Raw genomic sequence first — 27,468 nt, 5'->3', positions numbered from 1 at the left:
TTCAAGGAGGATACCCCTCACTCATCTTGTATAAATATAGGGATCAAGTAGCCCATTAGGGAGGTAGAATAAGCTAGCAATAGTTGAGTTAGAGGAAGTAAGCGCTTAGGAGTTTTTTTTTAGTTCTACAACTTTTCAGGTACAAACAATTTTTTGATTAATGAAATTCATCTGTGGTTCTTAGATTGTTGTTCCTTCAGGGATTTGAGCTTCCTTGGGTTAGGGCCCACCCCAGGTGCTCAAGACCCCTTTTGCATGATTTTTAAGCACTTTTTTATTTTTATTTTTTTGCAAATTTATTTATGAGTATTTCTTTTATGTAGGGTTAATTAGTTTATATTTGAATAATTTCTTAGTGCATAGTAGTTGAGTACTATATGGTAGTTTTAGCAATGGTTATCTTTCTTATTTAGCATCTCTTTTCATGCATTGATTTCACTTTGGTTGTTGATCTTTAATTGTTGTTTATCATTTCTGTGTGTTGTAACTGTATAGTCCCCTATTTTACAGAGCTACAAGAGATTTTAATGTCACCCATCTACTGAATAAATATTTCTATCATTGACATTATTACATGGAAATGCATGCTTAATCATTTCTTATCCTCCCCTTAGCTCATTTTTCCTTGAAACCACATCCTTAGGACATTTTCCTGTTGAATGGATTGTCTCTTGTAGCAAAACATGGACTCGTGTAGCAGTTTTCATTTTGCATCCAAAACTCATCTAAACTTGCATCCAACTCATGTTTAATCTTCTTTGATGTGTTACAACATCCCTAGAACCCTGAAGATGAAATTTAGAAGCTAAGAGACCAAGTAGAACCTTTAACCTAGTTTGTTGTAGAAATTATTTTTTCCTGCAAAATTAGGGTTTGATGTTTACATGCTTTATTTCAATTATGAGTTTTCTTTCTCCATAAAAGATAGTAGATATGCTTTTATTTCCTCATAGTTAAAATTGTTAGATTTCGATAGCATAGATTTGCCTATTTCCTTTCATTTCCCATAATTCTGAAATTTTCTTATAACATAGGACAATTAGAGTGGTTTCTCAATAACTAGATCTCATCTAGATGTTTTCGTAGAAGTCAACAAATGAAGAAGATAAATGCATGTTGTACACATAGTGTTGACCCATCTTAAGTTTGTACGAACCATGGGTTACAATTAAATTTGAGACCCTTGGGAGTTGCAGTGTTCTTGTTGCAATATGGAGGTCATTAGGTTCGATGACATGAGAACATATGCTTGAGGAAGAAACCCAATGGAGGACCCAAATGTGTACATGTCAATACAAATAATCGATCGATATTCAAATGATAGAAAGGGAAAAAAGGAAGAAGAAGCAACAAGAAATAAGGGATGGAAAATTCAAACAAAGATTAAAAACTAAAGAATTTCAAGAGTGTGAGAGCAATGATGCACACTTCTCCTTTGAAGGTATCATACAACAACTAGAGTTGAGAGGCGTAGCAATGCCCACTTTGACAAGAAGTGACAACTACAGTTAAGCTTTGGTGGGCATGTAGAAGTATGGAAGTTGTTGACTTTGGGAAAATGATTCTGTGTTCCCTAGTCACAAGCATATCGATTCTCGTTATCAAAGAATTCCTCTGTCAAAGAATACATATTAATTCAGATCCATCCATAGTCTGGTATAGAAGAGAAGAACATGGAAACTTGAGAGATTGACTTGAAATCAAAATTCTTGGAGTCAACTAAACTTGGATAGACAAAGAAGAAAATGAAGATATACTTCCCAATATACGAAATCTCACAAATATACCCTCCTTTCCACAATTGCTATCTATTAAGGAAGAAAAAGATACAAGTTGAGAAGATTAACCATCACAACGTTGTACGAACCGGTTCATCAAATATATAGATAAGGGGTGTCGAACCAATGATAGTTTGACAAATTTTATAGTAGTTAAAGTCGACGAAGAGGAAGGTATGCCATGCATAACTCAACCATTTGTTGTCGAGATCAACAAGGATGGCCAACTGACCAACCCTAAGAAAACATAAAAAAAAACCACCTCCTCAAGTAAAAATGGGGTTAAATCATATCTCTCTCTATGAAGGTGATGAGGATCCAAAAAAGCATTGGTTCATCTGTGAAAAATTATGGACAGCCAATGAAATCATAGATGAATATAAACAAAGGGCACAATTTGCAATAGCGCTCCAGAAGAGAGCTCTCACATGGTTCATGAATTTCACAGAGGACCAACCTAGAAATAAAAGAAAATAATATATTGATGAAGGCTTACTAGTTCAATGGTACATTGCTAGGTTACTATAGAAGATTTTTGGGCCACTAAGAATGCATGAAATATAATCATGTGAAGAGGCCTTGTAATTGGCCTAAAGAATTGAGAAAGATTGATAGTCAAATCCATCAATGATTAAAAAGAGGTTAGAAGAAAAAATTGACCAAATACAATAGTCATATCTAACTTTATTCTCACAGAAAATTAGTTTCTGGTGCACTAATTGTAGGAACGAGGGGTGTTGTTCCCTGGAGACAACCCTTGGCTGCAATCCATCAGTGCCCAATACATCTACAAGAATTGATAAAGATTTTAAATATATGGCTTAAGAAAGAGACCATGAGAATTGCAATGAATGATCTAATTCAAAAACCTATAATTCAAAATAAGAATGGAAAAAGTTGATGAAGATTGCAGAGTTTTTGAACTAAAGAGATGACTAGAGGAAAGATGGAAAAGGACAAGGTTTTACAACTCAAGCATTTAAGAATCCGTGTTCAAACTCTGCTAAAAGAATGGTGAAAAGACTAAGAAATTGTGTATGAATTCCTGGAATTGGAGCATCCATTAAGGGATTTAAACTGAAAAATGAGTACCATTTATGAGGTAAATTCATACTCCTAAATTAAAAGGATATGCTTCTACATAGTCTTTTCTAGGAGAAGAAAAACATAATTTAAATGACAAACACAAGAAATAGAACAATGTCGCAATTTACCCCAAAAATGGAATAAAAAATGACTTTTATTCTCGAGTCTCCAAGATATTTTTCCATTACATTACCTTTTGGACTCCAACCTCTGAACCCTTCTCTCTGTTGGTCTTTTATTTATGTTCCTAGCCTAAGTGTTCTTGATCAATTTCAAAACTAATTTTAAAAAAAATTATAAAATTTCTTTTTAAATAGTTATAAAACGTGTTCATATTATTGAGCCGAGAGGTTCATTCTACAACCCAATATGAGGGGATGTGTAAGTTTATACGTCCAACCATGCCCCTTTAAAAATAAAAATAAAAAAATAAAATAAAAATTATGTTCTAAATAGAAATATAATGTCACTATAATTAAAAAAAATGAATATGATTTAAAGTAATTAGAAGTAAAAAATGTGTGAATAAGATGTTTAAATCTTATACTTTTCGAAAATGTTTTAACAATAGATTTAAATAAACTATTTGAAGATCGATGTTAACTAATTTATGTCAAATTATATATATCTATATTTAGCATTCAAAAATACAATTTAAATAATGAAAAATAACACATTATATTTTGCACTCTAAAAAATTCACATAAAGAAATTTGATCCCTCTCAACTAATCAAAGGATTAGTGAACATGAAGTTGACCTCAAGCATAGGAGAACCAAGTCTTCCGCTTTAGCTGGGCATGCAGAGAGTACCAAACATCATGTTTGCATAGAGGAGGCGAGTGTTATTGCTAAGGTTTCGCAATTCCATCACCGCAAATTTAAGGAAGCCCTTGAGATTGAGAAAAGACCGAACAATCTCAATAAAGATGATGGATGGAAGATCAACAGTTGTTGGATCCCAGCCCTCTCTTCCTAGTCGTTTTCTTCTCGTCCTCCCCTCCCTCCTTTCTTAGGTTTTTTTTTCCGTATCCTTTTTTTTTTGGGCCTTTAGTCTTTGTTGTGATTTTGAGTCCCGGCCCTCTCCTCTTGAGTTGCTCTTCAAGGTTTTGTTATCTATTATAAGATATGTATATAGGATATTTAGGAGTATTATGATAACATTATTATATTAATCCTTTCATAACTCTAATAATAACCTGATATCAATTTAGGATATTATGACAGTTTAAAAAAAAAAAAAAAAATTAATTTAGAAGTTATTGTTAGATATTATGAAAAGTTTTAGGGGTTTAATTATTCTCATTTATTTTTTTTAATTTAGAAGTTATTGATAGATATTATGAGAAAACTTTAGGGGTTAAATTATTCTTATTTATTTTTTTACCTATTTTTAATTAATTAATTAATTTTTTATTTACAAATTTATTTTAATTTTATTTTTTATTTTTTTCCTTTTTAGTCCCTTTATATATCTATAACTAACTTTATAATAATCTATTTAAATTAATTTCTATGGTATTTTTTTTATAATTAATTTATAAAATAATTCTCTTTATCTTTAGGCCGATAGGCCTTTCTTTGAAAGGGACCTTTCGTCGTCCTTTTCCTTCTGACGCTGACATCTGGCCAACGACTAGACGCTGACACCTGGCGAACTCCGTTTTCGTTTTTACTCCGTTTTCGTTTTTGTTCAGGAAACGAATACCTAACCTCGCGAACTCCGTTTTCGTTTTTGTTGAGGAAACGAATACCTAATTACCTGCATATCGGCCTGCATATCGGCCTCTGCAAAGAAGGGGCGGAGGTATTCATGGTTGCCGCCGCCTCACTGACTGACCCTGGGCATAGGTGGACGATGCGCCCGCGCCTGCCGGAACAGAAAACACCCGGTTCAACGACAATCCATCCATTTTTTGCTCTTCATGTCTTCTCCACGCCCTCTGCAATAATGTCTTTCTGCTTTTCCACTCACTGCTGCACTATGTCTCCAGTTTTTGCTGTCTTATCTGCTTATCTGCGTTCTGGGCTTATTGCTGGTAACTTTCTGCACATTTTTCTCACTCTACATATTCGAAAACCCTTCTGCGTTTGTTTGGTTGATATTTTGTCCGCATCTTTGTGCTCGTCCTCGACCTGAAGCCTGCCACAGCAAATACGTCTCACTGCATCGATATCCGGTATCCAAGGTATGTAGTTTTTGCCTTTTAATTTCTAGCTTCATAATCTGTGAATCTGAAATAGGTTTTTCACGGGTTTTTTTGGGGATTGGGGGCATTTTATATTCCGGATTTTAGGGCAACGGAGCTGATTTTTAAATTGGAAGTTTCTTACATTAAAACTGATATTCTTCCCACCTTGCTTTCTGACTTGCACGACAATTGTTCAAGGATACACTTCGTCTTGCTTTTACTTCTTTTCCAGGTTGGAATTCTAAGTGTCTCTGATTCTCACTGTCTAATGGATTTTTTTCCCGGTTTTAGATAGCTGGGATTGTTTAGGAAATAGGGAATTCCTCCCACTATATAATGTTTTAATTATTGGCTGTGGGAGCTGTGCATAACTGTTATGGGTTTTTTTGGAGTTTCAAGGCCCTCAACCTACTTTATTGTATGAACATGTATATTTGCCTCTCTGAAGTTCGAGCCTCTCAGCCCTGGTTTGAGTTTATAGCATCATAATTTATGTTTGGACTTTGTTTTGATTGTTCGACCCTACTACGACTATATAAAATCAACCTTTTCGTAGTTTCATTTTCATAAATACTTTGAATGATGTGTTTATTAATTCTGTTTAAGATATGAAATCTTGCGAGATATGCATTGTTGAAAAGCGAGACTCATTTTCTCTTATTATTTACTTGGAAGAAAGAAAAAAATGTTTTGTGTCAAGTTGTAGATTACAGGTTGGGTTCTTTTGGTTTCAACCCTCGTTGAGAGCTTGTTTGTACTACTCCCTGCAATGCTTTCCTATTCCATACACCTGCAATGAGAATTCTTCATAGGACCCTGAGTTGCACTATTACTTTACATGCAGCATTAGCATCCATATCCTAAGTTTTTGTACATCCTTATTTAATGGTTAATTTTCAGTGTATGAAAAGGATGGATGCCAATCTGAAGTTTTTGTACAGCTCTGCGAAATTGTTACTTACAAAATTTATGCACATCTTGGGGAATTATACTCTCGGTGGCACTGTTCCTGACATGTGCAACGCTGGCACTCACATCCCTTTTTGGGCACCACTTAGCTGTCTAAAAAATTGATCCATACACCTACAATGAGGATTCTTCACAGGACCCTGAGTTGCACTATTGCTTTACATGCAGCAATAGCATCCATACCCTAAATTGGGCACCATCTAGCTATCCAAAGGAATGAGTTACACCCATGTTTTTAGGAATCTTCATAGTGTTCCTTATCAGATGGTTATGACTTTTGCACTAAATATATACTGTTTTTTTTTTAAATCTTTTGGAGATTAAATAAATCATTTCTTTAGGCCCCTTTTATTTTAGGCCAGTAATTTCATGCTTCAAGAGTTGCAAACTTTATTAAACTAGAAAATTAGTAACAGAGGTCTCAGGTGAAAGATGTAGTACAAAGAAACTAATGAAATTGATATTTCAGTTTCACAGACCTTCTCCACTAAATAGTCGTAGAATTCGTTTATACAAACATTAGAGTCCAGTTCCTTGACTATATGAAATACTAGGCATGAAGTGAAACATGGCCTTGGTGGAGGACTTATTTTCCAGTTGATGACTGTCGTCAAACTGGGTTGTGCACGATTATAAATAAGACACTATATCATGTCCATTCTGACAGGCATATCAAAACATTCTTTTACCCTTCTGATTACAGCAAAGAACCTTTAGATGTGATTCTTCAAATGTTTTGGATCAAATCATGTTGCTAGAACACACTCATTGAGTTCTCTATTGTTTCTGATTTCTGCCAGAGCTTTACTGGCATATCTGACTGAAAAGTTTGAACTTTATGAAATGAGTAGTGAGTTTTATTCTGAAAAGAACTCTATTGTGTATTTGTTGAGTACTTGTTTTCAAGGATAAACCTGTAAAACGAGTGCTTATGTGAAAAATAGAACAGAAGATCTTGACTGCGTTTGTGACATATTTGCTGGAGTTCTTTAGTGTTGTCTCATTAGAATTCTTCTACCTAGAGTCGTTTATAACTTTGAAGCATTGATCATTGATGAAGCCTTAGACCTTTTGTTGTAGATTTTTTATGCTCGATATGTTGGAGAGCTTAAAATCTTTAGCCCTAGATGACTGTTATCATTATAATCTGAAGCCAAACAATTCAAACTGAGAGTTAAGCTCCACAGGCTGTTAAACCAGCAGCTGTACAGTCAGACAAATCACCAAAATCCTTGTCTGTATGGCCTGCAGCACATATCTGCTGTATGGACCTGTATGGCTGCTTTAAGGCTTGATAATATGATATATGGTTCCGTTGTATGGCCTTCTCACTGACTTCTGGTTCCTCTCCTGCTCGCTAGATCTGTTCCACTGTAAGTTACCTCTTCTATCTTGTTTTATTTATGATTTACTAAAAAACCTCTAAACTGCCAAAACCCTGATCTCATCCTGAGATGTATGACCCAGTTTAAATCTAACTCATTAATGTATTAATTACACTTCATTAGACTCCTTAGGCTATGTCAACTGTAAAACATAATATATTTCACTTTTTTTTAGTGAATTATAAAATAGAATTATTTACCCATTTTTCTAAGTGGTCACTTTCCGCATGTCTCAAACCACTCACTGCACATTCACACTGAAATCTGTGCAATAAGTTCCTGTCTGAGCATGCTTCTCAACAAATCATATATGACATATTCACTTGGTTGTTTTTCTTGTTTCTTCGACCGCATTTCCCCCTACAAGGCATTGGACCTGATTGAACCAGTTTTATGTTGAAAGTTTATCTTAATCAATTGATAATATGCCATCTTTAGGGCATGAAATATTGCTGTTCTCTGTATACCTTGGAGATCTGAACGGAACAGCAAGGAGATTGCAGGTGCGAGGCACTTTTACTATTTACTATTTTTGGCTCAGCATTTGTTTGAGAACCTTGCAGAATTTTAGAAGGCTCCCATTCACACCTTAATACATTAGACTTGTCCAAATTTCTTTGAACAGATGTCTTTTGGTTTTCTTCATGACCACCATTACCATAACTTCTGTCATTGGTGGTTTTCCCAGCATCTACAACTGCAGTTGTTACCACTCTCTCTCTTAGTTGTTGTTGTTGCTTCTGTTGATTGTGACTAGCAGGAATGCTATATTGGTGAGCTTGTCCAGAGATTGGTTGGTTATGGGTAGATTTTTGGGATGGACTCTGCCCTCTTGCAAGGTCAACCATGCTCTGAGCTGTCTGTCCTTGTGAAGCCGTTATTGATGCAACACTAGGTAGCCTCAAATCAGGACTAATAGGTCCTCTATTTATCTTATTATTCATAGAAGATGGTTGTGATTTAGAGTCAAATCCTTTGGACTGTGTTTGCAAACCAGGAACAGTTGCATGATTTTGAGTGGAAAGATATGCATTCTGTTGTTGGAATGGTAAATGTGCTTCTGCTTGTTGCTTCATTTTTCCCATTTGCTTTACTCCAAAGGTTGTCATCAAGCTAAAATCCTGAGAATGAACTGGCAATGTAGGTGTGCAACTAGCAACTTCTGTAGATTGAGAATTCAAACTTGAGACCTGCCCTGAAGGAAAGTTTTGGCCATATGCATTTTTTTGAACCATTGGAAGCTGTACTTTTGCAGCTGATCTGTTATCTGCTGGAATGTTCTTTTCATTCATATGGTTTGAATTCTGTGATACAACTCCAGCTTGTGATGATGAGATTGCATGTTGATGTTGCAGCTGGGAAGATTCTGAGGCAGGAAAACTGCCAAGGCCCTGAGAATTCTTTGGCTGCTTTTGACCAGGGGTTACTGAGGTTGGATTAGCCAACTGTTGAGACATCATATGAGGTTCATAGAATGGGTGATTATAAATGTGGCAACTGCAAAAGATTGTGTATTGTTATAAGAACAAAATTCCATAAAGACAAAATCTCATTGATAAATTAGAAAATTTGAAAAAATATGTAGTGTTGTCTATCAGAGTTATTGCTCAAGAATGAACCATCAACCTGCTGTGGTAGTAGAGGTCCACTGTATGTTGTTCCAAAGAGAGCAGGTGATATAGAGAAAGGGAAAGTAGGTTGCTGGATGACAGAATTAAGTAGTTGAGCCTGTAAAACTGCAGCATTTGCAACACTCCCATCAAGTAAACTGTTCCCAGCACCACTGACTGAAGAAGTGCATGTAGATGTAGTACTGCCAGTAGAAAACATAGCTGCAGTTACCAAAACATTTCCTTCCGTTGTGTTACCAGCTCCTGTACTACTGCCACTGAGAGAAGTTGCACCAGTAAAAGGCAAACTAAAAATAGATCCATTCTGCAGAAGAAAATGAAATATTACACCGATGCAGTTTGTTATTAGTCAACAGTTCATTAAATGTCAACTTAAATTTCCACCATACCTGAAATATTGGACTCTTTTTCTGTGATGGTTGAGTTTGCGGTTGTGAATTAGACTTTATTTCCAGTGCATCCATGCATGGATTACCTTCCCTATTCTTTGCCCCATTTACATTTACAGGAATAGAATTTACATCAGCACTTCCTTTATCCTTGAGACAAGTCCAAGCTAAGTCATGGGATCTACCTCCAGGTGCCAGAGCAGTACTTGCAGATGTTCCTATTAAACCATTTCCATATAGACCACTTGAACTTCCATAGGAAGCAGCCCACAAGGGGTTAGATTTCATCTGCCGCTGGCAATCAATGAAGTGGGTTATATACACATGTGTTGCACAGCGCTTCCGTGACTGGTGTGTGGGGAATAGAAATGAGGGAAGCTGCAGAAAAGATTTGAGTATGCAATAAGTACACCGTGTAATAGCTAAAACTCAAGTGAAGTGAAAGGTAAACCAATATAGAGAAGCCTGTAATTAAAGACTATTCTTCAGGCTACAATTTCTGTATTCTTGAAAGCATGTGAAAGTTCTCACAAACATAAGACAAACAGTTGATCCTTGAATCCAGGGATAACTAATATATTCCCTTACCAAGTCATCATTGTGATTACAAGTCATCATTGTGATTGTGATTTACAATGATTGTAAATTAGGATGTTCCGTTGTAGACTAAAACCAATTTTTTTTTATACATTTGTCTCATCTATTAGAAGTTTCAACCTTTATCTACCAAGAGATGTACATTGACATGTTGGTTTGCAGAAGGGCCATGGCTTTCTTCTCAGAATTCTGTTATTCGAGTGTTTTCTTAGTGTTCTCTTTTGTGTTTTTCACTGGCAGGGACAGAGCTGTTCCCAGGTTCAGAAATTGTTCGCCCAGGTTCCCAGTTTCTCAAAATTCTTCTGTTTACCTTGCAGGTGAGTGCTCTCAAGCACAAATGTCGTGCCTGTGTTTCTTTCTATTCTTGCTGTCCATGGTTTTTGGACCAATTTGGTGACTACATAAGCTTTATTGTCTCGGATGCTTCTGTACCTATTCTCAAATAAACCCAGAATAAAGTATATAATGTATTGATTTAATCTGATTCCTCAAAGCATCAGATGGAAAGTTCTTTTATTTTTGCAATTAGGTTATTTCTATTTTTCTCTCAACCTATGATGTTGCTTTCATGGTTCTATTCCGAAACATTACGTAGACTTTAAAAAGGACTGTTTAATCAATAAGTGTGAATATGTTAACTGAAAAAATTATGCGGTCGATAAAACTGTAATTCGTGGGGTGGATAAAGTGTTAAAATCTGTCAAAGTCACGTAAGAGTTACCTGGGAGTGTCGGATGCTTTAATTACCATTTATATACGCCACTGCTTTCACTGTGATTATGAACCCTGCCCCTACGGTTCACTTTGCACATAGAAGGTCGGACCTTCACTTCTCCCATGGTCCTTAAACTGCACATGGGCTTATCATGTGGATCACTCGCAAAGGCATCGTCTGAAAATTGATTCGGGTGCTTTTTATATTACCTTCTTTGTTTCAATTTCATCTGAAAACCATGTGGGCATTTGAGAATAAGCTTCTAATTGCTTTGAAATTAATCTGGGAATTTGGGTATGGGCAGCCTTGAAATCTAGTGTTTAAGAAAACAACACTCACAGGCCTTTTGATAATTAGGTGATCGAGATTGTCACAGAGATTTTCACTACTTGTTGGGATTGAAATTGTAGTCCCACTAGAACATATGATGATGTCAAGGGAAGAGAACAAGGATGTACAGGCCCCGGACTCGTCTGCCATTGAAGCTCCATGCCCTCTTGCAGAACCAGGAGATGGTGGTGGTGATAATAATAACGATGGAGATGTGGTTGTTTCTGCTTCTCAAGAAGAAGCCAAAATGATCAATAGTAACATCAACAAGGATGGGTGGGAAGCAGCTCGTGCATGGTTGATGACATTGCCCAGGCGGAGGAATGTCATGCACAATGAGATCGAAGATTGGCTTCATAACAACAAGCACAATCTCTCTAGAGAAATCATCACAATGCCGCGTCAACAGCTTTACCGATACTTTGTCAACCAGCACAAGCTCATTCGCAGAGCTGACCAGCCACAGTCGCCCCAACAACAGGTACTCACTTTTATCTTTTTTGTTTTTTTGATAAGTATGCTTTTTCTTAAGTCACTAGGAGATATGAACCCCACTTCATAATACAGGACAATACCCACTTTAACAAGAAGAGTGATTTGAACTTTGTACCTTTACCGACTGATCATGCAGTAATACCTTTAATCTCAATCTAATTCTGAATTTTCATTTATATGGGTGTAGTACAGTTCTGAATTTCCATTTATTTGGATGCGGTGTAATTCTGAATTTTCATTTACTTGGCTTTCACAGGATAGATTTATGCCTTTTCTTTTCCAAAATTTCCAAATAATATCTCTTGTGAAACCCAAAAGATATTTCCCCACATTTGTGGAAGGCATCTCGTGTGCCAAATACAGAGGGGTTTGAGCTAGCTGAATTACCAGCAACTTTGGCCGCAACTGGTTGAGCTAAATGGTAGATTATGTTTTTATCAACAACCGTTTTATTATTTTTTCAAGTCTTTGTGTGGTCATGGAGGTCCTCTTTTTGGTCTTTTTGGTCTTGTGCAACTTAAATCTATTTCAATTTCCAGGTTTCTATATTGGCAAGTTTCTGCAGTTTTTTTAAATCTGATTTATTAATTTTTTTTTGGTCTTGTGCAACTTAAATCTATTTCAATTTCCAGGTTTCTATATTGGCAAGTTTTTGCAGTTTTTTTAAATCTGATTTATTAAATTTTTTTATAGGCAATTTTGAAATTGTGTTCTCATAATTGAGTGATTTAGTCAGATGGGTTAATTTGAGTGGTTGAGTGCTTTAAGCTTCTTAGATTAGATTCCGCATTCATGTCATATCTTCTTCGACTATAATTTTGTATTGTGGTAAAATTGATGAATTGCAGGTACTCCTATCACAGGAAAAAGAAACCTCTTGTTCTATTATGGAGACAACCTTGACACCGAATGCCATTTCTCTATTGCTGAATGGTTGCACCGAGATTCAACCACTACTTCAGATAATCGATGTAGGTTTCGTTACCTCATTGAAAACAACATCCTCGCACTTCCACATTACTCTATCTGATGGAGCACATCAACATAAGACTTTGCTACCATCCGCATATGGCCCACAAGTTGTCTCTGGAGACATCCAAATTGGATCAATAATTCTGCTCAAAAAAGCAGCTTGCACGGTGCTCCAAAACTCCTCGTAAGACCCACCATTTGAAACCACCCTCTTTTACTTTACCCGCCTAGCCATTTTTTGCAACAAAAAAAGGAAAATGCAATATTTAATAATTCATTTCTTACTTGTTTACATAAGGTCCATCCGAGTCGTCGAGCTTGAAGTTGTGAAGCGCTCAGTAGTGTTGATGAAGGACACATTGACGCTGCAACATGCACAGGCGGGTTCAGCCCAATCTAGCTCTTCGTCAGCTGAAGATCCCTTGCCCTCTTTAGTTACTCCACCACCTACGGCAACAACTACAACAATTCCATTCACAGCACTCAACCCTTATCGAAAGTATTGGTCTATCCAAGGCAGAGCATCTGCAAAGACGTCATTGAAGGCATACAACAATGTGCGAGGCTCAGGAAAAGTTTTCGGATTTGACCTTATCAACCGTGATAAGGAAGAGATCCACCTTTCTGCATTTGCTGAACTGGCCGAATCTCTTTACAATCTAATTCAGGTTGGGCAATTATACATTGTATCAAATGGCACAGTGAGAGAAGCAAATCCAAACTACAACCACCTCAAGAACAAATGGGAGATTTACTTATCTGCTGCTTCCATTATCAATCCATGTCCTACAGATGATCCAACGTTTCCCTACCAAAGCTTTCACTTCAAGAATATTGCTGAAGTAAGAAATGCAACTCCAAATACAAATGTAGATGTCATTGGTGTTGTTACTTCCACATCACCTGCATCAACAATTCGACGAAAAGATGGAAGTGAGACATTAAGGAGAACACTCATACTAAAGGACATGTCCGGTTTTAGCATTGATGTAACATTATGGGGAGACCACTGTGACTATATCGGACAGCATCTTTCTGATTTCTACTCTTTTGACAACCCACCAATTCTTGCAATCAAAGGAGGGCGCGTGTCTGAATTTAATGGCACCACAATAGGGACAATACCAACAAGCACTCTCACATTAAATCCACAGGTTCCAGAAACTCAACAACTACATGCATGGTTCCGTGAAACCGGCTATAGCTCTTCTTCTCCATCTTTGAGTAGAAACTATGGTGTTTCTTCGAAACGTGCCCTGCCACGAAAGACGCTTCATGAAATTGCTTGCATGCAGCCCTCTGATAAAGCGGTCTGGGTTTCAGTTCGAGCAACAATTACTGCTCTTCATATGGATGACTTCTACTTTCTAGCATGTCCACTAGATTTCAATGGCAAACAATGCATGAAGAAGGTTGTGGAGCATTCCAACAATCTTTGGCATTGTACAAAATGTAACGGTGACTTCCCAGAATGAGACTACCGTTACAAACTCAAAATTGAACTACATGACCACACCGGGAATCTACAGAACGTCACAATTTTCAATGATGCAGGGAACGAGCTCATGGGCATCACGGCTAAAGACTTGTTCCTACTTTCTATCGAACCAACTGATCTACAAGAAATTTGTGGCCGCATTTCAGGGCACCGCTTCCAGCTAACACTTTCCATTAAAACAGATTACTTCAACGGTGTTCAACACTTGCAACCAATACTGATCAATTCAGAGGAATTTCAATATGCCTCTGCATGCAAGGAAGCGCTCACTGGCATTCAAGCATTGTCCGCTTCAAAACGACCTATTGTTCGCCGCCTGTGAACTTTCTCTTAGGGCTTCATCTACCAAGCCTGTCTGTACATAAAGAACCATTTCCACACAACTAATTGTCTCATCTTTGTAAATTACACACCCATGTTATTATGATGAAACCTATAGTTTTCATTGCAAATACTCTCTTCCAGTCATTCCAACATATGTATGTTTGCCATTTACTTTTTACGTAATATAAATATCAACATTTGTAAAGAGTCACTATGTGTCTCGTTCGTTCTCTACATGCTACACATTGATCCCTTGCTTGCTAAGCTATTCATTTTATCGCTCAAACATGTGAAACAAAAGTTTTTTTAAGTAAAGGGAACGAAATATTTTGATTCTTGTTTCTCTTCTCTCAATGATAGATACTGAAATAACATATGATTTCATAGCATTCCTAATTGCATGTTTTCCCTTCTACCTACTCTACCTATCTTCACCGATGTCGAACTAAGAAACATTTAAAACTATGTTCAAAATATAATGTTCCAAATTCACAATGGATGTGCACCCAATAAAATGAGATACCAAACATGCACTACTTGTTTACAAAAACTAACAACTATTACTTGTACTTGTTTAGATATGCCACCAAACAATCAACTTGCGGACAAAAACAAGCGACGGCGTATTCTATATGCACAACAAAAGGATCGAATAAATGCACGGCGTCGACTACTTTATGAACAACACAAAAACCCTACTACTTCCTCTACATCCCTTCCCACCTCAAATGCTCTCCCACCTATACAAACCAACCCAGCACACATTCATCATATCGATTATAACCCTCCCCTTAACGAAGAGCACCGTCGCTTTCGAGAAAGGATTGATGGAATTTCTACCTTGCATGTTTGCACAACATGCAAGGAAGCATACCCAGGAATGAAAACAAAGCTCTTCCACAATAGACTCTCTTGTTTTCGCTGTGCGTCATCTAAATCTACCAATCGTTTTTCTAAACTGAACAACATGGACCCTGGAGAACAACCCTATGTCCTTCACCAATTAACGCAAGTTGAAGAAATGCTCATTGCACGTGTCAACCCCATTCTACAAGTCACTCATTCCCGTGGTGGTCAATATAAATATAGTGGCCATACAATTAGCTTCCCTCAAGATATTACCACTATTGCCAAATACTTACCCCAGATGCTCTCTGACTTAGACATCCTCATTGTGAAAAGGCAAAATCCATGCCCTCTTGCAGAACCAGGAGATGGTGGTGGTGATAATAATAACGATGGAGATGTGGTTGTTTCTGCTTCTCAAGAAGAAGCCAAAATGATCAATAGTGACATCAACAAGGATGGGTGGGAAGCAGCTCGTGCATGGTTGATGACATTGCCCAGGCGGAGGAATGTCATGAACAATGAGATCGAAGATTGGCTTCATAACAACAAGCACAATCTCTCTAGAGAAATCATCACAATGCCGCGTCAACAGCTTTACCGATACCTTGTCAACCAGAACAAGCTCATTCGCAGAGCTGACCAGCCACAGTCGCCCCAACAACAGGTACTCACTTTTATCTTTTTTGTTTTTTTGATAAGTATGCTTTTCCTTAAGTCACTAGGAGATATGAACCCCACTTCATAATACAGGACAATACCCACTTTAACAAGAAGAGTGATTAGAACTTTGTGCCTTTACCCACTGATCATGCAGTAATACCTTTAATCTCAATCTAATTCTGAATTTTCATTTATATGGGTGTAGTACAGTTCTGAATTTCCATTTATTTGGATGCGGTGTAATTCTGAATTTTCATTTACTTGGCTTTCACAGGATAGATTTATGCCTTTTCTTTTCCAAAATTTCCAAATAATATCTCTTGTGAAACCCAAAAGATATTTCCCCACATTTGTGGAAGGCATTTCGTGTGCCAAATACAGAGGGGTTTGAGCTAGCTGAATTACCAGCAACTTTGGCCGCAACTGGTTGAGCTAAATGGTATATTATGTTTTTATCAACAACCGTTTTATTATTTTTTCAAGTCTTTGTGTGGTCATGGAGGTCCTCTTTTTGGTCTTTTTGGTCTTGTGCAACTTAAATCTATTTCAATTTCTAGGTTTCTATATTGGCAAGTTTCTGCAGTTTTTTTAAATCTGATTTATTAATTTTTTTTTGGTCTTGTGCAACTTAAATCTATTTCAATTTCCGGGTTTCTATATTGGCAAGTTTTTGCAGTTTTTTTAAATCTGATTTATTAAATTTTTTTATAGGCAATTTTGAAATTGTGTTCTCATAATTGAGTGATTTAGTCAAATGGGTTAATTTGAGTGGTTGAGTGCTTTAAGCTTCTTAGATTAGATTCCGCATTCATGTCACATCTTCTTTGACTAGAATTTTGTATTGTGGTAAAATTGATGAATTGCAGGTACTCCTATCACAGGAAAAAGAAACCTCTTGTTCTATTATGGAGAAAACCTTGACACCGAATGCCATTTCTCTATTGCTGAATGGTTGCACCGAGATTCAACCACTACTTCAGATAATCGATGTAGGTTCCGTTACCTCATTGAAAACAACATCCTCGCACTTCCACATTACTCTATCTGATGGAGCACATCAACATAAGACTTTGCTACCATCCGCATATGGCCCACAAGTTGTCTCTGGAGACATCCAAATTGGATCAATAATTCTGCTCAAAAAAGCAGCTTGCACGGTGCTCCAAAACTCCTCGTAAGACCCACCATTTGAAACCACCCTCTTTTACTTTACCCGCCTAGCCGTTTTTTGCAACAAAAAAAGGAAAATGCAATCTTTATTAATTCATTTCTTACTTGTTTACATAAGGTCCATCCGAATCGTCGAGCTTGAAGTTGTGAAGCGCTCAGCAGTGTTGATGAAGGACACATCAACGCTGCAACATGCACAGGCGGGTTCAGCCCAATCTAGCTCTTCGTCAGCTGAAGATCCCTTGCCCTCTTTAGTTACTCCACCACCTACGGCAACAACTACAACAATTCCATTCACAGCACTCAACCCTTATCGAAAGTATTGGTCTATCTAAGGCAGAGCATCTGCAAAGACATCATTGAAGGCATACAACAATGTGCGAGGCTCAGGAAAAGTTTTCGGATTTGACCTTATCAACCGTGGTAAGGAAGAGATCCACCTTTCTGCATTTGATGAACTGGCCGAATCTCTTTACAATCTAATTCAGGTTGGGCAACTATACATTGTATCAAATGGCACAGTGAGAGAAGCAAATCCAAACTACAAGCACCTCAAGAACAAATGGGAGATTTACTTGTCTGCTGCTTCCATTATCAATCCATGTCCTACAGATGATCCAACGTTTCCCTACCAAAGCTTTCACTTCAAGAATATTGCTGAAGTAAGAAATGCAACTCCAAATACAAATGTAGATGTCATTGGTGTTGTTACTTCCACATCACCTGCATCAACAATTCGACGAAAAGATGGAAGTGAGACATTAAGTAGAACACTCATACTAAAGGACATGTCCGGTTTTAGCATTGATGTAACATTATGGGGAGACCACTGTGACTATATCGGACAACATCTTTCTGAATTCTACTCTTTTGACAACCCACCAATTCTTGCAATCAAAGGAGGCCGCGTGTCTGAATTTAATGGCACCACAATAGGGACAATACCAACAAGCACTCTCACATTAAATCCACAGGTTCAAGAAACTCAACAACTACATGCATGGTTCCGTGAAACCGGCTATAGCTCTTCTTCTCCATCTTTGAGTAGAAACTATGGTGTTTCTTCGAAACATGCCCTGCCACGAAAGACGCTTCATGAAATTGCTTGCATGCAACCCTCTGATAAAGTGGTCTGGGTTTCAGTTCGAGCAACAATTACTGCTCTTCATATGGATGAATTCTACTTTCTAGCATGTCCACTAGATTTCAATGGCAAACAATGCATGAATAAGGTTGTGGAGCATTCCAACAATCTTTGGCATTGTACAAAATGTAACGGTGACTTCCCAGAATGCGACTACCGTTACAAACTCAAAATTTAACTACATGACCACACTGGGAATCTACAGAACGTCACAGTTTTCAATGATGCAGGGAACGAGCTCATGGGCATCACGGCTAAAGACTTGTTCCTACTTTCTATCGAACCAACTGATCTACAAGAAATTTGTGGCCGCATTTCAGGGCACCGCTTCCAGCTAACACTTTCCATTAAAACAGATTACTTCAACGGTGTTCAACGCTTGCAACCAATACTGATCAATTCAGAGGAAATTCAATATGCCTCTGCATGCAAGGAAGCGCTCACTGACATTCAAGCACTGTCCGCTTCAAAACGACCTATTGTTCGCCGCCTGTGAACTTTTTCTTAGGGCTTCATCTACCATGCCTGTCTGTACATATAGAACCATTTCCACACAACTAATTGTCTCATCTTTGTAAATTACACACCCATGTTATTATGATGAAACCTATAGTTTTCATTGCAAATACTCTCTTCCAGTCATTCCAACATATGTATGTTTGCCATTTACTTTTTACGTAATATAAATATCAACATTTGTACAAAGTCACTATGTGTCTCGTTCGTTCTCTACATGCTACACACTGATCCCTTGCTTGCTAAGCTATTCATTTTATCGCTCAAACATGTGAAACAAAAGTTTTTTTAAGTAAAGGGAACGAAATATTTTGATTCTTGTTTCTCTCCTCTCAATGATAGATACTGAAATAACATATGATTTCATAGCATTCCTAATTGCATGTTTTCCCTTCTACCTACTCTACCTATCTTCACCGATGTCGAACTAAGAAACATTTAAAACTATGTTCAAAATATAATGTTCCAAATTCACAATGGATGTGCACCCAATAAAATGAGATACCAAACATGCACTACTTGTTTACAAAAAATAACAACTATTACTTGTACTTGTTTAGATATGCCACCAAACAATCAACTTGCGGACAAAAACAAGCGACGACGTATTCTATATGCACAACAAAAGGATCGAATAAATGCACGACGTCGACTACTTTATGAACAGCACAAAAACCCTACTACTTCCTCTACATCCCTTCCCACCTCAAATGCTCTCCCACCTATACAAACCAACCCAGCACACATTCATCATATCGATTATAACCCTCCCCTTAATGAAGAGCACCGTCGCTTTCGAGAAAGGATTGATGGACTTTCTACCTTGCATGTTTGCACAACATGCAAGGAAGCATACCCAGGAATGAAAACAAAGCTCTTCCACAATAGACTCTCTTGTTTTCGCTGTGCGTCATCTAAATCTACCAATCATTTTTCTGAACTGAACAACATGGACCCTGGAGAACAACCCTATGTCCTTCACCAATTAACGCAAGTTGAAGAAATGCTCATTGCACGTGTCAACCCCATTCTACAAGTCACTCATTCCCGTGGTGGTCAATATAAATATAGTGGCCATACAATTAGCTTCCCTCAAGATATTACCACTATTGCCAAATACTTACCCCGGATGCTCTCTGACTTAGACATCCTCATTGTGAAAAGGCAAAATCCATCTGAAAAGGCTTACGAATTCTACGTTTGCAAATCACGTGTCCTTGCAGCCCTTGAATACAAAATAAAATATGACCCTTACTACCATGATGTTCAATTGAATTCATCTACAATTTCTACACTGCCAGATCTCCCTACAGACATTTCTTCTCTTCTCCACAGTGTAACCACCTCCTCTTTTGAAACCCATCAAACCACTACTGATTCCACTTATAATCTTGATGATGTCATGCTACCTCCATTAGAAATCCAACCCTCTTCTTTCGTTCCAGTCCTCCCAAATTCATGTACCGAGCGTGAGCACATTTCTAACTATTTGCACTCGACCCATTCAAATTAAACAAGCTCTATCGATTGGCCTCCAATATCTCCAACCGCTATAAATGAATACAACACCATCGGCCTCCTTGCCATGGCATTCCCCACACTCTTCCCTACAGGCATTGCAATGATCATGCAACCAAGACTTACAAAAGTTGAAATGCATGAATATGCTTTGCACTTGCTTCACTACCATGATAACCGCTTTGGCCAACACCCAAGATTCCGCTACTATCTTTATAACATTCTAATGCGCCACCGTAGCCAAGCAACAGCCAGTGTCTTCGTGAAGAAGTACATTGAGAACAACTTTCCAACAACGGTATCAGAACTATGCCAGTGTCTTCATGAGTCTCCGGATTCAAGATTGCCAGAGCAAATAATGAGGTTTGGGTCAGCTCTACGAGGAACACGGTCTTTCTGGAACAAACGCCGATCTGAGCTGACTAACATGATCACACAAATAGGAAGCCCAACATTCTTCTTCACTCTCAGTGCAGCTGATACTAAATGGCATGACTTGCACGCGATCATGCCCACAAGTGTTCATTCCACTCCAGTCAACCCCTTCCAATGGAAAATCCAAAACATAATTAAAAACCCACATCTAACAGCCCAATATATGCATTGTAGATTTACAATTTTCCTTGAAGAAATCCTTCAAAAAGGCCTCCATGCAACCGACTACTGGTGCAGGTATTATTTAATATCCATATCCCTCTACGTTAATTTTATACGTTGCATATACATGTATTAACTGAATGTACCCTCCATGTTATATTCAGATACGAATGGCAACATAGAGGATCCGCACACATTCATGGCTTCCTTTGGCTACAAAATGCACCAGACATGGACACACTTGATTGGGACAATGCATTGGAAGTTGCTAATGCACAGAAATATTTCGACCACTACGTAACTGCTTGGAATCCACGTCCGGCAGAACACCGAACTATTTCGCTTCACCAGTCAACAATTCATAACCCGTGTTTCCTTGACACAGCAGCAATATTCGCATCCAATCAATTTGAAGACTACACAAAGCTTGTCAACTGCGTCCAACGCCATACAAAGTGTCATGAATCTTCCTGTCTTCATAAGAAAGACAATGTGCTTAGCTGCCGATATGGAGTACCGTGGGAATTGAAGTCCACTTCTTCACTTTTCATTGATGATAAGGGTCATAAAACCTACGTCCCTGCTCGCAATGATGAGAGATTGAATATTCACAACGCCGATCTACTCTCTATTTGGAGAGCAAATGTTGATTGCCAACCAGTCCTTTCTCGCCATGCTGTATTGAAATATATTTCAAAATATGCAACAAAAGCAGAGACACGATCTGAGAGCTACCGTCAAATGCTATCGCGACTATCACAAAGTGCCCTTCCAGAAGCACCTACTAGTGGTGTCATCCAGAAACTCCTTACAGAAACCATTGCAGATAGAGACATTGGTGCACAGGAAATATGCCATATGTTACAAAAGCTACCTCTCTCTCTTTCCAGCCGTACATTCCGTTCCTTGAATGTCAACAGGACTGTTTTCAAACGTGTTTCGCAAGATACTGAAAATCCTGGTTCGACACCAAACTTTATCGTTGCGTATATGAACAGGCCTGCCTCACTAGAAGCACTGCCCCTCCTTGAAGCTGCTCGCTCGTGGCCATATTCTTCCCAACGGAGAAGCAACCAATGGAAACACATATTTCCCCCAATGATTGTACATGTCTTGCCCCATTACAATGTCATTCCTTCCTCTACTAATCCTTCTTATGCCACCTTCTGTTGGAGTGAATTACTCTTGTATTTCCCCTTCCGAACACTCCCTGATGATATCGGTTCAACTGATGCAGAAATTATTGCACATTGGGAACAAAAAAAGGGTGCATATACACCATGGCATGTCCATCGTGAACCTGAAAACCCACAAAGCCCACCTACTGAAGATCAACCTACCCCACACACCCCCCCTGATTCCATTCAGATGGATGAATGGCAAATCCTCTCTCAACTACACCCAGGTTACAATATTGCAATTGATGACCTCGACATGATTGGCTACCGCGACTTCGATGTCAACCACAATTGGTCACAAAATACTGTCCCTCCCCCCTTGCAAGAAACTGCCATCAATTTCATTGAATTCAACCGCTCACCCATTCAAAACCAGCATCAATCATTTTCCAACCTTCTCCATGAGCATACATTATCCCCTACCCAAAGCATAGCTTTCACCGCTGTTTTTTCACACTTCAAAGCCCCTTCGCCAAAATCCCCACAGAAGATCATCGTACAAGGAACAACTGGCACAGGAAAATCCCATTTGATTAAATGCCTTCACCAAGCATTTGTGGACAACTCGCTAGCCAACAAAAACCCTTTATTGTTACTTGCACCAACCGGCGTTGCAGATTTCAACATAAATGCCCTCACAATTCATTCTGCCCTTCATATCCCTATCCAGACAATGCATCCTCTCGAAGGCCAGCCGCTCCTACACTTGCAAGAGCAGCTCCGTCATGTAGAATACATCCTCATTGACGAAATGAGCTTCATTGGTCCAAAAATGCTTTCTCGCATTGACGATCGTCTAAGAGAGGCATTCCCTCTTCATCGGAATACACCATTTGGTAATTGCTCAATTATCCTTGTCGGAGATTTAGGCCAACTCCCACCTGTAAAAGACATTCCTTTATATGCTGGGACATCGCGTGGCACTGCACTTTGGCGCAGCTTCGACATATTCATAACACTTTCAACCGTTTTCCGTCAACAAGGAGCTAGCTTGTCCCAAGTTGCTTTTCGGCAAATACTTGCAAATATTAGGAATGGAATATCTACACTTGAAGATTGGCAACATCTAATGTCAAGAACAAATTCCTCTCTTACACCAGAGGAGAAATGCACATTCAGCGACTCCATGCACCTATTCGCAACAAACAACGTAGTTGTCTTGCATAATAAGAAAAAGCTCAAACAATTGAACATCCCAGTAGCAATTTGCTCTGCGGAACAACAAATACAGAAAAATCCTACTACAATAGAAGATGAGCACCTACCTGCCAAGGTGCTCTTATGCAATGAACAAAAAGTTATGCTCACCAGCAACTTATGGGTACATGCAGGCCTTGTCAATGGCGCGCTTGGGAAGGTCGTCTCAATATTTTATTCAACTGACTCAAAGCCCCCAGCATTACCATCCTTTGTGGTTGTTGACTTTCAACAATACAAAGGAACACCGTGGGACATTTCACACCCAACATATGTACCCATTCCTCCCATCACAAGGGGTGCACGCCGTTAGATACCACTTCAAATGGCATGGGCTTTAACGATACACAAGTCACAAGGAATGACATTAGACAAAGCAACAGTGGACATCGGGACCAGAGAACGCCAAGGGCTAACATTCACTGCAATTTCAAGAGTGCGGTCACTATCGGACATACACATCAATCCAGCATTCCCATTCTCCCGCATTGCACACATGCACAAGAATCCATATCTTAAGCGTAGACAGCAAGAGGAATCATTCCTTGCATCAAAATCTATCCAGGATAATACACTTTAGCCAATCATACAGCCTGCCTTCCAGATTTACCCACATGGTAAACACCAGTCACTACATACAGAAGTTTCACATAGATTCCTTGCTATTACATTAATTTCATATGATTTTATACTCATTTGGAATCGTTTAATTTATTTCGAGTTTTCAAACAAAATCGTCAAACATATTCATTTCCATTTACAGTGTTCCCTTTTCTGATGCCAACAGGTATGAATACATGCTATTTACGACAATTGTACGAGTGTTGCGAAGAAATCCAGCAACAAGAGCTTACATTACAGGATATGCAGATAAGGATCCTGCCACAACCATCCATGCCACTATACTGTTTGCGCCCAGCAATTACGCTGTTAAAGAATATAAGGAAACTACTTAAGATTACAATTCACATCCATGAAAGTGATGCACACAGGCAGATGCGACATCAACTGCAGGAACAGCTCGCACAACATGGCACCACAATAAACACAAACTGGTGTTGCCGATGCCATGGCCCATCATGCATATATGATTAGCGGCTCATTCTCAATGACATCTCTACATAATGTTGTTATTGGACATATGCTTACAAGCCAACAAAACTTTCATTGTATATATCTTTACTTATATATGGCATGTTTAGTTATATCTTAATAGAACTCTTCTCTGTTGTATGAACAAAGAGTATTCAAGTACGTGGTCCACTGCGCTTTGTTTTGGGTTTTATGATTCAAACAACAACTTTTTGTATAAAGAAACATGTTCTGACTTTAGATAGGTCGCTTGGGTTTTATGATTCAACCAACAACTTTTTGTATAAAGAAACACGTTTCTGACTTTAGAAAGGTCGCTGTTTACAACAACCTATTAGGGAAATTTTCATTTAGCGCTGAATCTCTCAGTATCTGGATTTGAGCAGTACCTTTCTTAATTGTTAAATTTCCCAGTATCGAAAATGCACTTACCTCTGCCCAGTAGTTGGTACCTTCTCCCAATGCAGCTTTGAAACAGACTCTATGGTTTTCTTTCAGAAAAAACACACGTCCAGCACCACAAATCCCTGGAATTTATGGGAATTTCATGTCTCATGCATGTCAAATTCATATTTGCAATTAAAATAGTAGATGACGAATGTTCTTGACAGTAGAGGTGTTTTCTTTATAATGAACTATTTCTTTTATTCTGGGCTCTTCAAGGTTTGTTCAGTTGACATTCTTTACTGTAGATTACAGCTGCACTAACTCATGTGTTGTACACCTTTGTTTCACCTAAAAAGTGAGTGGATCACCAAGGTTGCATCATCCAAATGAATGCAGTATGATCAAGCCCCTACTTCAATTAGTGTTCTCAGGAGTGGTTTATTTATGTGCGTACTCAGTACTTATATTTATTATTTTTTTTTCCTACTTTTAATGTAGCTAAGTGAAATATGAAAATACAAGTGCAAGGGATGTCTTGGGTTAATGCGTGTTTTTAATACAAATCATACTGTAAATTGCTTATACCGATGGCTGAACAGATTTTAATTGAAAAGTGAGCAGCAGATTAAGTGCACATAAGGTCTATCTTACTCTGATACTGCACACAATTTTCCGCAGTTTATCAATTATCCTAATCTATAACATTTAGCAATTTGGTTCAAGATCAGATAGTTTTGCTGCGTCCACAAACTCTTTAACAAGATAATGTAATGGAACAGGATGATCCCATTATCATGCTAGAAAATTCTGCTTGAATATTCATAAATATATTTGGCTCCTCTGCAGTTTTGGTACATCTTTGATATTGCATTTTAAATTATTCATTTGTCCTGTAACATCTTTTTCCACAATATGAAAACAGAGTAACATCATTTAACCAGAGCTACTATCTGTAAGAGATAGGGTGACCATCATTAAAATGGCGTCGTTGATACACTTTTTTTCACATCATTTAAAGTAGAGCTAATATTTGTAACAAATAGTAGGAGAGCAGAGTTACACTATGAGCATTTAAGCATTTATCGCCCTTCATTCACGTTTTTTCTTCACATTATGAAAGGTGAGTAACATCATTAAACCAGAGTTACTATTGGTATGGTCTCTTTAACATGATAGTGGTTTTTAATGCTTTCTGTACCTAACTGCATATCTTGTATGTTTTTTGTCTCAGACTGATAAGGTTTTCCAGCTGGAGACGGTTCACAGTTACCGTTACCTATAATGGCTCAACCTTGTTTATCAATGTAATTAATGCGTCGCCCAAAGTGCAAATCTTGCTCTATCTCTTTGCCATTCATTTTCCTTGTTGCCCAACTTCTAATGCTGCTAAATAATTTCTTAAATGCATTATGCCTATGACTGATTTGCATCTCTGTTTATTCTGCATAACTTGTTCTCCAACTTATTTCCGTTCAGTCAGTGAATAACTTGCTGCAAATCTTGCAATGGAACAATTTTAAATGCAAATAACTTTTTCTATAACTGTTTGTAATGCAATTTATCCGAGATCTATATGCATCCTCTGCCCTCAAATCCCTCCCACTGCATTTTGTCACCATTTCATATGGCTATCTTGCACTGCAACTATTTGCAGGGTATTTTGCGTTTGGGCTATATGCATATATTTCAATGAAACTGATCTTATTCAGTTTGTCTGTGCCTCTGGTTCTGCTGTATCTTTTCCCCTAGGACGTGTCTCACAGATTTGCTCTAATTTTTAATTATGTCTTTACTCCGTATGTTGTGTGGTCAGCTTTTCATCAAAGATTGGCTCATTTTATATTTTTATTTGGTTGGTAAATATTAACTCTTCACCTTTGCTCCTTAAGTCCCTTGGGATGGACACTACGTTTTCAAGTTTCTCACTCTGAGGTGTATTTGGACAATGGATAGTATTGATATGCCTTATGTGGAATTTTAGCTGTCTGGTTGCTTTGACCGCTTAACCATGAACTGCTGTCCCTTTATTTTGACCATTTTCTATACCAACCAGAGGCACTGAATTTTTGGTGACAAAAAGTAACTGGATATTGTTTGGCCTGATGGTATGTCTAATTTCAGGCAAGTAAACTTGTTTGCCTTAATGAGTCTACTGCTTTATGTTTGCAGAAGTTAAAATGATGACACAAAGATTTTCAAAGTTGTTGCTGGGTGAAGACATGTCAGGTGGTGGTAAAGGAGTATGTACAGCCCTGGAAATATCTAATGCTTTTACAAACCTCTCAGGTATAACATTTTTAATTCTGTTCTGGAATCACACAGGATTTTATGCAAGTCTTAAGCAAATTTTTTTACTTAATCTTAAGACATAAATTTTCACTTAATTTCAAGATACTAACTCCTAACATGCGGATCTCTTGTGGCAGCTACTGTTTTTGGACAGCTTTGGAGTCACCACTGATCCGAGGTCCTGCAATTAAATTATGATGTCTGTTTTCCGAGCTTCTAGGTAGTAATACAAGCCTCCAAAACTGAGCCTTTCAACAAAGGTCTGTCCACTCGGGTAAGTTGTTAAATCTCTTATAAACAATCTACATATTTTATCATTCATTTTCTAATACCTATAAATCATATAATCACTAAAATAAAATAAAATAAAAAATAGTCTTCAATAATTATCCACTATTAATAAATAAAAACTATTAAAACAAATTTTAAAATTATTATTTTCAAATAAAAATAATATAAAATAAAATCATATTTAATTCCTAGAAAACAATTTTTTTACTTCTTATTAACC

At 37.9% G+C, this 27,468-nt stretch overlaps 3 protein-coding genes across 3 annotated transcripts; 2 read left to right on the top strand and 1 right to left on the bottom strand.

Moving 5' to 3' along the window:
• Positions 1–4,646: 4,646 nt before the first annotated feature.
• LOC149170137 (uncharacterized) lies at positions 4,647–27,203 on the top strand. Its single transcript, XM_089427255.1, has 6 exons — positions 4,647–4,902; positions 5,006–5,052; positions 10,267–10,343; positions 25,900–25,972; positions 26,838–26,954; positions 27,095–27,203. The coding sequence occupies exons 1-5, from the start codon at positions 4,677–4,679 to the stop codon at positions 26,847–26,849; spliced, it is 435 nt and encodes a 144-aa protein (XP_089283381.1). The 5' UTR covers positions 4,647–4,676; the 3' UTR covers positions 26,850–26,954; positions 27,095–27,203.
• On the bottom strand, positions 8,766–10,009 carry LOC149170139 (uncharacterized). The gene is made up of 3 exons (XM_089427254.1): positions 9,430–10,009; positions 9,036–9,344; positions 8,766–8,906 (listed from the first exon to the last, which is right to left on the bottom strand). Exons 1-3 carry the CDS (start codon positions 9,715–9,717, stop codon positions 8,892–8,894), a joined length of 612 nt encoding a protein of 203 aa, XP_089283380.1. The 5' UTR covers positions 9,718–10,009; the 3' UTR covers positions 8,766–8,891.
• LOC149170138 (replication protein A 70 kDa DNA-binding subunit A-like) lies at positions 11,143–14,358 on the top strand. The gene is made up of 4 exons (XM_089428069.1): positions 11,143–11,552; positions 12,415–12,722; positions 12,837–13,950; positions 14,068–14,358. Exons 1-4 carry the CDS (start codon positions 11,166–11,168, stop codon positions 14,356–14,358), a joined length of 2,100 nt encoding a protein of 699 aa, XP_089284195.1. The 5' UTR covers positions 11,143–11,165.
• Positions 27,204–27,468: the final 265 nt, after the last annotated feature.

This window comes from Pinus tabuliformis, chromosome 4_2 (genome assembly GCF_031772625.1).
Source record: "Pinus tabuliformis cultivar Carrire ecotype Pingquan chromosome 4_2, CPIR1, whole genome shotgun sequence".
NCBI classification, from domain to species: domain Eukaryota; kingdom Viridiplantae; phylum Streptophyta; class Pinopsida; order Pinales; family Pinaceae; genus Pinus; species Pinus tabuliformis.
Note: the sequence above shows the minus strand (reverse complement) of the source record. Positions and strands in the feature narration are given on the sequence as shown.